The sequence below is a fragment of the Bos taurus genome, chromosome 20 (assembly GCF_002263795.3).
Source record: "Bos taurus isolate L1 Dominette 01449 registration number 42190680 breed Hereford chromosome 20, ARS-UCD2.0, whole genome shotgun sequence".
In the NCBI taxonomy this organism is placed as follows: domain Eukaryota; kingdom Metazoa; phylum Chordata; class Mammalia; order Artiodactyla; family Bovidae; genus Bos; species Bos taurus.
The window spans coordinates 24564769-24575904 of record NC_037347.1 but is presented as its reverse complement, the minus strand read 5'-3'; the positions used below and the strand labels follow the sequence as shown (position 1 = coordinate 24575904).

At 50.1% G+C, this 11136-nt stretch overlaps 1 protein-coding gene across 1 annotated transcript in view; it reads left to right on the top strand.

Moving 5' to 3' along the window:
• The first annotated feature begins 786 nt into the window (after positions 1-786).
• SNX18 (sorting nexin 18) overlaps positions 787-11136 on the top strand; it is a 28641-nt gene continuing 18291 nt past the window's right edge. Inside the window, 1 exon segment of the mRNA NM_001083731.1 lies at positions 787-2547. Within this exon segment, the coding sequence (NP_001077200.1) occupies positions 921-2547 (1627 nt within the window). The 5' untranslated portion in view covers positions 787-920.

Genomic DNA, 11136 nt, shown 5'->3' with positions numbered 1-11136 from the left:
ATACAGGCAGGGATTATCAGAAGACAGATCGACCCCAGTAGCCTGGGGCGGAAGCTTCTCTCATTCAAGCGTTTTAGGAAGGGGAAAGGACACAGGCAAAACGCAAGCTCTCTCAGCACATTTATTTTAGTGTAAACTCTCCAATGCCTCCCTCCGCCGCACCACCCTTAGCCTCTTAACTGCTGAAACGCAGCGCCTTCCTTACTTTGCTCTTGTCACGCTCCTCTCTTTTTTGACCAAAAACCTCCAGTGGGTAGATGTTAGGGAGCTGCTCCGTCAGTTTACAGCGCCCCTCCCCGCCTCGCGTCTTTCTTAGCGCAATAGCTAACATTCATTGAAAATCCTTCAACAGACGCGTGGGTTTATGTCATTGTATGAGTATTCACTGAGCGCTCAGAGTGGGAACGTTAATCAGCAATGAAAATATTAACTTATTTCTAGGATATATATATTTTTTCAACTTAAAAGCCTAAAAAAGAAAAATCTCAGTTCACTTCCGAAAAGAAACCTTCACCCTCAAGCTCTCACCCCTGCGCCTCACTGAACGGCACTGGCCACAAGGGGGCAGTGGCGGCCACGGAGTCGAATCTGGGGATGTGCGCGGCGGCTCGGCCATCGGTTGCTCTCGCCTGGCGCGCGGCTCTCGGCCTTGGATTAGCGCAGCTGGGGACGTGGGAGGCCGCGGGCCCCGCCCCCGACCGGCGGCGGCGGCGGCGGCGGCGGCGGCCCAGCGCGGCAGTCTGCGCTGCAAGCGGAGCGGCGCGGAGGGCGCGACCAGCGGGTGGGGGCCCAGGAGTGTGTACTGCCTTCCGGGCTCCTCTCCGCGCACTAGGGCGCGGGCACCACCGCGGGCCCCTCGGGCGGGCGCCAGGCTCAGGGCGCCGGGGGTCGGGGGGGCAGCCCATCGGGGTGCCGGGACCATGGCGCTGCGCGCCCGGGCGCTCTACGACTTCAGGTCGGAGAACCCGGGCGAGATCTCACTGCGGGAGCACGAGGTGCTGAGCCTGTGCAGCGAACAGGACATCGAGGGCTGGCTCGAGGGGATCAACAGCCGCGGAGACCGCGGCCTCTTCCCGGCCTCTTACGTGCAGGTGATCCGCGCCCCCGAGCCCGGCCCGGCGGGCGACGGCGGCCCGGGCGCCCCGGCCCGCTACGCCAACGTGCCACCCGGGGGCTTCGAACCCCTGCCTGCCGCGCCGCCCACCTCTTTCAAGCCGCCGCCCGAAGCCTTCCAGCCCCTGCTGCAACCGCAGCAGGCGCCGCCGGTGAGCACCTTCCAGCCGACGGGCGCGGGCTTCTCGTACGGCGGGAGCGCCCTGCAGCCGTCGCCGCAGCAGCTCTACGGCGGCGGCGGCTACCAGGCCAGCCAGGGCAGCGACGATGACTGGGATGATGAGTGGGACGACAGCTCCACCGTGGCTGACGAGCCGGGCGCACTGGGGAGCGGCGCTTACCCGGACCTCGACGGCTCGTCGTCTGGGGGCGTCGGCGCTGCTGGCCGCTACCGCCTGTCCACGCGCTCCGACTTGTCGCTGGGCTCCCGCAGCGGCTCTGCGCCCCCGCAGCACCATCCGTCGGGGGCCAAGAGCTCGGCCACCGTGAGCCGTAACCTCAACCGCTTCTCCACCTTCGTCAAGTCTGGCGGGGAGGCTTTCGTGCTGGGTGAGGCATCGGGCTTCGTGAAGGATGGGGACAAGCTGTGCGTGGTGCTGGGCCCCTATGGCCCCGAGTGGCAGGAGAACCCCTATCCCTTCCAGTGCACCATCGACGACCCCACCAAGCAGACCAAGTTCAAGGGCATGAAGAGCTACATCTCGTACAAGCTTGTGCCCACGCACACGCAGGTGCCGGTGCACCGGCGCTACAAGCACTTCGACTGGCTGTATGCGCGCCTGGCCGAGAAGTTCCCGGTCATCTCGGTGCCCCACCTGCCCGAGAAGCAGGCCACCGGCCGCTTCGAGGAGGACTTCATCTCCAAGCGCAGAAAGGGCCTCATCTGGTGGATGAACCACATGGCCAGCCACCCGGTGCTGGCGCAGTGCGACGTCTTCCAGCACTTCCTGACCTGCCCCAGCAGCACCGACGAGAAGGCCTGGAAGCAGGGTAAGAGGAAGGCCGAGAAGGATGAGATGGTGGGCGCCAACTTCTTCCTGACCCTGAGCACGCCCCCCGCCGCCGCCCTCGACCTGCAGGAGGTGGAGAGCAAGATCGAAGGCTTCAAGTGCTTCACCAAGAAGATGGACGACAGCGCGCTGCAGCTCAACCACACAGCCAACGAGTTCGCGCGCAAGCAGGTGACCGGCTTCAAGAAGGAGTACCAGAGGGTGGGGCAGTCCTTCCGCGGCCTCAGCCAGGCCTTTGAGCTGGACCAGCAGGCCTTCTCGGCCGGCCTGAACCAGGCCATCGCCTTCACCGGAGATGCCTACGATGCCATCGGCGAGCTCTTCGCCGAGCAGCCCAGGCAAGACCTGGACCCGGTCATGGACCTGTTGGCGTTGTATCAGGGCCACCTGGCCAACTTCCCCGACATCATCCACGTCCAGAAAGGTAAAGCCTGGCCTTAAGAGCGGACGGTGTGGGATGTGTTGTTCAGGCTGAGAGGGTCACTTTGACAGAAGTCCCATTGTCTGTTTCAGATTAATATCCCACAGGTCGGGATCCCGGCAGGGATGTGGGCAGCCAGGCGGTGCCCCAAGGGTAGGGCAGATGGTGGGCTGGTAGCTTCCTCCTTAAAATATTTCCAGACAGGCTTTTCCAGACAGGCTGCGGGTACTCTCTTCAGAGGAGGTTGAGAGAGCACTTTTGACGACAGTGCTGTCATTTTAGAGTTTGAATAGTTGGGTAATGAGCTTCTGGGATCGGTCATCTTGTGTCTAGGGTAGAATCAGAAGGGGACCCAAGCCATGGTAGGCATCCATTTGAACACTGGCAGTGTCACTTAGCCGTGGGTTTCGGGAAGTGTGGAAATCAGGGGCAAGAGTGGATATCTGCAGATAAAGGTAAGTCCTGCTTTCGCCCCTCTGCTCGTCTCAGCCCCTGCATTGGTAGAGAAATTAGGGTCAGTTCTCTGTAGGTACTACTTAAATGGGGCGGCATAGGAATTTCCTGCACAGGCTTCTTGCTTGCGACCTTTGTGAAATAAGGTAAAACACTCAGCCAAATTTCAGGAAGTTTTAAGAAAATTACTCTCTTTAAGCTTGGTCATTTTGAATTTGGTGTCTACTAACCGACTGAAATTAAGATGTAGAATGTATAGGATCTGAGTATTGTGTCTGAGAGCAGTGTTTCTGGTATCTCAGCGAGTTAGCTGCCCAGCTGTCGGAGCTTGTTTTATTTAGTCGTCGTTCGTGTCCCTAAAGACTGAAGTTTGCAGCTTGTTTTCTTAGAAAATAAATTAGAGCAGAATTAGAGCAGTAATTCCTGCCTTAACCTTACTCGCTGGCTTGCATTCTGATAGCCTGCGTGGAGAGAGGGAGAATGGGGAGGGGTTGGAGTGGGGAGGCAGCCTTGCTGAGAAGGTCTTCGGTTCAGTGTGGGGGAGGGGAAGAGGACGTCACTAACCACCTTCCTGAGGGGGTGGAAACCTCCTTGGGCCAGTGCCTCTGGCCCTGGGTAATGAGTCGCTCGCTGCCCTTTCAGGTGGGACTGCTCATTTACAAACAGCCCAGATCTTTAACCTGTTCTTCCTGGTATTAAGCTAAAGTTTGCCTCTCTTAATTCTCTTTCTGTTCCCTGGAAACACACAAAGTAAGTTTCTTCCTTGTCATGTCAGCCCATCAGAACTTTTGGAAAAGCAGCTTCCTTTCCCTCTGCTGCACTCCTGCCTCTTCCGAGTAGGTGACAGGCTTCTAACTCCCCAGAGGGGGGTCCGGCAAACTTGCTGATGCTGGTGTAGTCCCTGCTAAAATGCACTGCCCCAAACATCTGCAATACGAGATTCAGTGGAGAAGACTAACTTTTTTTGACAATTTACATCTTGTAAGTGCAGTATAAGGTTAAATTAGCTGTTTGGGCAGCCATATCACTATTGACCTGCGTTGAACCTGCATCTTTGTTCCCTGTGACCCCCCTTTTTTGCATAAATTGCTTTGGATTCTTGATATTTTAGTCGGTGCTGGTGCAACTGACTCTCTGAGCCTTTAATGCGGGATCTAACATTTAAATTCCACTGTGTTACATCATTCTGGATCCAGTGCTGGGTACCTTTTTACATGTTTCTGTGAGTTTATGCAGATTGTTGGTAAACAGTTGAAAGGGTGGAGCCAGGTACAGACGCCTGCAGTCACACACAGGTGGCTGGCTACTACAGGGCAGCATCAGTTCATTCAGTGGTTTTACTGTCCACACACTCAGCCTTGCTGAGTGGCTCTGCTGTCGAAGTGATTAGAAAATACTTGATGTTTGCTATAAAGTCTATTTTGAGTTTATATGTAGTCTGTTAAGCCATGTACATAGTTTTTTTTCTTTTTTTTAACACTAGAACTAAAATCATCTCCTATTGGGATTTGAGAGACTTCCTTCATTAAAACCAGTACCATTTTTACATTGTTTAAACAATTCAAGGGCCCTAAACATAATCTTCAGGAACTTCAGAAAGAACATCAGTTGATATTCAACATGGTTTGTTTCTGCTGTAGCCTTGGTGTGTGATGTACAGGGAGCGTGTGTCCCTGGATAACATGTCTTTAGAATGTACTGCCATTTAAAGCTACAGCGTGCAGTGCATAAAGCTAAAAGCATTTGTTTACAGCCAGCATTTATTAAGGATGCTAGTGTTGGCCGTTTTAGGAATACAGATGAGCTTTAAGCACGGCTGAAGCTTTTTGAACATGTTCTGGATGTTCACATGATTGTATGGAGCAGAAGAAACATCCCCCTCCCACCCCCACTACACAGTTGCTGTTGGGATGAATCTTCATCTCAGCACTTGGGAATTGTGTTTGCAAGTTGTTTTTTCCTTCAGGATCTCAAAACATAATCATATTGTAGACCTTACTGTGACTTTTGAGAGAAGAGTCAAAAAAAAAAAAGTGAAAATCTTGAAGCAGTTTGTGCGATCTTTTGTTGTGAGTATTTGGCCCAAAGTTTTTATTAAGTCTTTGTTGTTTCCAGTAAGAGAAAAGTGGTTTTATCCCTTTTACATTTTACATGTTCTAATCATATATTACCCTGGAGAAAAGCTTGGCAACCCACTCCAGTATTCTTGCCTGGAGAATTCCATGGACAGAGGAGCCTGACAGGCTACAGTCCATAGGATTGCACAGAGTCGGACACGACTGAAGCGACTTAGCACACACGCAATCTTATATTAAGAGACCCACATTCAGTTGAGTCAGAAAAAGATTAGAAAGTACTTTTTGATTACTAAAGCAGTTATGAAGGGGAGTTAATTAGTTGTTTTTCTCCCTTTGTCCTTGGGGGGAGAGGACGGGACCATTAGGCTCCTCTGGAGCCTTTTTCTTATCCAGGAGACTGCTGCCATCAGCCAGCTTTCCCAGAGTTTTGGACCTGAGTTCTTCCATGCTGAGTCTGTAAGCCACACGTAACTCTCTAAGTTAGTTACAGTTCAATAAAATTTTAAAAATTCGGTTCCTTTGTCATACTAGCTATACTTCAGGTGCTTTATAGCCAGCGGCTATCATACTGGACAACAGAGATGAGGCCTGTTTCCTTCCTTGCTCGAGGTTCCCATTGGACCGTGTTGAGCTGGACTCTTGGCCAGAGTTTAACTGTACATCCTGTCATGGGTTTCTCTGGCAAATCGATGATCTTTTCACATACTTCCAGATAGTTTTCTTTTCTCGATCACCTGGCATCCCCTCTCTGTATGGACTTAAGGAATAAAAAATAGGCGGGGAAACAGGTCCTGCTAGATCCTTCTCTACAGAACATCCCGGGTACTCAACCATTGAGTAATACTTGTGCAGTGGGAGGAAGTCCACCGGTTTTGCAGCCTGCCTTCATGCCCCGTTCAGAAAACCCAGCTGGGTTCCGGATGGACATTTGAGGCTCATAAGGAACCATCTCCAGAAAGAGGGTGGGAAACGTGAACACCCTGCAGTGTGGTCAGCTGGGGTTCACTGACCATACTTAGCACTGAAGCCACTGCTTAATCATGGTTTTAGCATAAGTGCTTTCTGCAAAAATGAAGAGAGCCTTGTGTTTCCTTCAGCGAAAAGGGAATGTTAGAATTCTGATTTTTTTTTTTTTTTTAATCTATTGATGAAGTCTTAGATAAACAGACCTATTTTGGTTCATGGAGTTCAGTGTAGGAAGAAGGCAGTTTTCTGTAGTCTGAGGTACAGTAGATGGAATTCAGAACTTGAATTTTATTCATATTTTGCTTTGTTGTCACAGGAGCCCCTTAAATTCTTTGTTCATGGACGGTTCATTGATTGCTGATAACCAGCCTACACAGGTCTATCAGTGAGCTTTGTAACCCTGTGCTCTTGATTTTCTTTTCTTGAAATGGCAGCCTCTTATCCCCTTCTCTTCATCGTCCCTGCCTGCTGTATGCTTTTATAATGCCAGTGTTAGTGAGTTTGGTGTGGTGTGTAGAATATATTTCACTATCAGTTTCTTAGCATATTCAATTCTGTTTCCAAAGATACGATTAATCGCTGGTATTTAATGAAGCTTAATCTGGAAGGCAGCGAGTGATGGTGGTTTAAAAGCTTTGGGCTTATCTCTTGGGGAATTCTGTGAAAGGGAAAGACTGTAATGTTAGATGATGAGAAATGTTGGTTTCATCTTTGTTTATGAATCTGGACTAGATAGCCAGAGGCAGTGACTTAAAGGGAAATTGTATTCCAGAGAAAAGGTATAAAATCATGTAAAGGTGATTGGTTGGTATAGTCTGAGTATGTGAAGTGGGGATGCAGAACCAGACAAATAAACAGGCAGTCCTGTTTTCTGTGCTCGTAAATTAAACACGCAGGGTCTACTTCACTGCCCTCTGTAAATGGTCCAGACGGAGCTTCCTTTTGAACAAAAAACAACCCCAGGACCTCAGGAATGATACACCAGTAGTGAGCCTGTCAGTCTTGTGGGTAGAATTTCACCATTGTGCTTCCTGTCAGCACAGGGAGGGTTGGTCTTCTGTCCCCCAGACATTAATTAAAGATAGCCAGAGTCCCGGCAGGGCACTCGAGGTGAGGCTGGGCCACAGCAAGCCCTTCCCTCTCTGCTCCCCATTCTCCTGTGTCTAAACATAGCCCTGAGATGGTGGTGCCAGAAATACAGAGAAGAGGTCTATTAAGCGGGCTGTTTACAAGCTCATCCTTACTTTGAAACGTCTGGGCTAGCAACTGAGGTCATTCACCGTTTTTGCTTTTGTCTCATCTATAACTGTACCATTTTTCCTCTCCCATCCACTCCTAGTTATTTTTTAAGGAGACTTCAGTTCCAGCCTTAAGATTTGGCCCAATCTATATTTTCTTAGTGGAGACAAATTTGCCTTTGGGGTTTTTGTTTTACATGACTGAATCCCTTGGTTAAAGCATCAGTGTGACTGGCCACTGAATGTCTTGGTCACCATCTAGGTGGGGACACTACTCACATCACCTTGTCATTGGTTTTTCCGACTTCTTTTTTGAGCCGTGAAGCCCTCTACAGAATCCTATCAGGAAGTCTGGTCCGTTAGGCTGGTCACTGTAGAGCCCAGAGGTGGCATGGACCTGAACTGCCACTCACGGTCTTCTGAGGAATCTTGGGCTCAGCTGGACTGTCTGTCCTCTTGAAGTGTCATATGCACAGCCTCCTATCTGGTCATTTTTGAATTTTCAAAGACCGTGTGGAACCTAAACAACCCTTACCAACATGACACTTTTCTTTTCAGGCTAAATAATCTGCTGTCTCTCGAAGTGTTTTTTAAAACTAAAGTTTCATATCAAATTAGACTTAATTTGCTATCTATTTATGATGATCACACACACACACACACACAAATAGCACACTAATGCTTAGCTCTGTTTAGAGACACTGTGCCCAGAAGACCTGAACTGTTTGTCATCCCATGTTTGCAGAGCACAGACTCGATTTGTGTCAGCAAGAGGGACAGACAGGACTCTGATCCTCATGGAGGTTTTTGTTGTTGTTGCAGTGGGGGTGCAGAGCAAGTCCCATCACGGAGTTTTTTGACTGGTGGCAGGGAAGCTGTGTTCCAGGGTGCTGAGAGTCCCCGGGGCTATACAGAGCAGATGGGGTTGGTCTGGGTCTGATGGGGGGCTGAGTCAACTCTGGAGCCCCACAGCAGAGTCCGGTCACCATGGGCCAGCCTGACATCTGGGTGACCAGATGTGAGGGGATCCTTGGGCAGCTGTTTTAACCTCTGTGAGCCCCGTTTTCTCCCTGACAGAGGGAACACTTCCTCATAAGGTCATCCTGAGGACCAAATGTTATGGTTCTTAGTAGTTGCTCACTAAGCAATTGATTTTGCAAAGTATAAAGACACTTTTAAGATGGGAGATACTCTCCCTTAAAAGACAATTCCAGAGATCTTATCATCCCTTCAGGTGGCCTTTTACCGCCAGAATTGCAGACAGTGTAAAACCCCATAGAGTCACAGGTACAATAGTTGAGTGCTGTATTTTAATGCAGCTGTTGTTTTGCACACCAGGAAAAATGGTGACTGGAGTAATCATTGGTGTTATTGGAGTCACCAGTTTGCTGTGGTTCACATTAAGGAGCTTATGTAAATTGTCTCTTGTCAGCCTCTCTCTTCCTCCAGATTCCTGTGTCCTTGCACAAGCGCTGGCGTTTCTGAGCCTCAGTTCTGTCACCTGAAACCCTGAGGGTCACGGTTTCCTAGATGTCGTTTTGTTGGTTAACTCTTTTAATAGCATCGCTCCTGCGTTGAAAACAAAATATCAAAAAAATAATAATAATAAAATATTCCAAAGTATATAGTGAACATTTTGACCTTGTTTCAGGCTAGTTTCAAGAGCATTCTATTTGTTTATGTGTCTCTGTAATCTCGGGGCATGAAAATCCTTTATGGGTTGGCATGAAAGAAGAGTCACGCACATTTAGTTCAGATCAGCAAACAGGCATCCAGGTCTTCCCCTGCCAGGTGTTGCGAATGTGAAAGTGATGACTCCCTGGCCTCCAGCCTGTGATGAGAGCTCCCAGGTGTGCTGACGCCAAGGCGTGCTGGGTGGCTGGAGCAGCTTTCCTCTGACCCAGATGAGGGTGTAATTAATAGGGCCACCAAAGAGAGAAGGTGTGATGGGCTGTTTTCCCTCCTACAAGCTGTAGTTCACCTTGAGTTCTAAGTACTGTCTCCTCTTCAGACATAGAGCCAGTCTTGTATTGTTGATCTTGCATTTGTAGCTCGGTTAAGCTTCAAGGTGGACGACTTTTAGCCCACATGTCATTTCTTCTCCCTTTCCTTGGAACTTTGTATCTCTCACTGTGATGTGACTTTTTTCTTCTGATAAAGAAGTTTTATTTGTTATTTAGCAGGTAGGGAGGCACTGGTTAGGGAGGAGAGCTTAGCATCATTCAGTTTATTCATGGGATCCTCTGAAAGGTAAACCTGATCTTATTCAACAAATATTTAAGTGCCCATCAGACACTAGTAAAGATGCTACAGTTGCACCAGAAGTCAAAGCAAAGATCACCACCCTTGTAGAGTTTGCATTCTAGCAGGGTGGAGACACAAAGAAAAAACACACACTGAGTAATTATAATGTGTGTCCAAGTATGATATGTGTTCAGTTCAGTCACTCAGTCATGTCTGACTCTTTGCGACCCCATGGACTGCAGCATGCCAGGCTTCTCTCTCCTTCACCATCACCCAAAGCTTGCTCAAACTCATGTCTATTGAGTTGGTGATGCCATCCAGCCATCTCGTCCTCTGTCATCCCCTTTTCGTCCTGCCTTCAATTTCTCAGCATCAGGGTCTTTTCCAGTGAGTCACTCTTCGCATCAGGTGGCCAAAGTACTAGAGCTTCAGCTTCGGCATCAGTCCTTCCAGTGAATATTCACAGTTGATTTCTTTCAGGATTCACTGGTTTGATCTCCTTGCAGTCCAAGGGACTCTCGGGGAACCGCACCTGCACCCACAGCAGCCTCTCTGGGTCACCCCTCACGACCCAGGCTGGCCCCCACCTCCAGAGTGCAGTGGGAAAAACACCTCGGTCAGAAAGAATCTGGCGACCGGGCCCCAGGTGTGCCCACCACCTGCCTCAACGCCACAGTCTGGGCCTGTCCCCACCTCCAGAGCAGGGGACCTTGGGGCCGAGGGGGAATGAACGCTCCTAAGGGTGGCACAGAAGTAGGCTAGACCACCAAGCCACAGGCGCTCTGGGCACAGAAGACCCTCTCCGTGCCCACCACGGTGGCCCAGCCCAGGTAAGGCTGAGTCAGTTGGTCTCTGCGGCCGGAGGGGCACAGGGCGATGCTGGTCGACCTGATGAGGCGACCCAGGAGCTTGAATCTGGAGCGCAGTGACAGTCACCCACCTCATGGTATATGTTAGGGGGAAAATAGATGTGGAACAGAACAAGTGGACTTGCGGAGGCAGGAGGCAGAATGAGGTACGTATTGAAAAGCATGATCATCGAGAAGATGAGATTTAAGGAGGTGAGGGAGGTAACCAAACAGGTATGGGGGCAGAGTTCTTCAGGCAGGAGATACAGCTGGGGTAAAGGTGCTAGCGTGGGTGTGTGCTGGGCCTGCTGAGGAACGGCAGGGAGACAGGTGATGGGTGCTAAGAGAGTCTGAGTGGGAGGGGAGGGCCCAGAAGGTTCGACTTACAGGGCTTCCTAGGCCATTAGGATTTGGAGTGAAAGCCCTAGTTTGACGGGAGCCATTGCAGGTTTTGAGGGAAGGAGTGATATACCAGTAGACCTTTTAACAGACTTACTCCACTTGCTGTGCTAAGAAGAGAATGGGCAGGGATGAGGCAGGGTGGGGAGGTCAAAGGTAGAAGCTGCTGCTGCTGCTCCTGCTAAGTCACTTCAGTCGTGTCCAACTCTGTGTGACCCCATAGATGTAGCTAGGGGCCAGTAAATCTGATAATGTGGCTGAGAGATGATGAGATAGTGAGGTTTCACTCTAGATTTATTTTAAAGATAGAATCAGCAGGTTTTCCTAAAGGAACAGATGTGGCACCTGAGAGGAAGAGGAGACGTC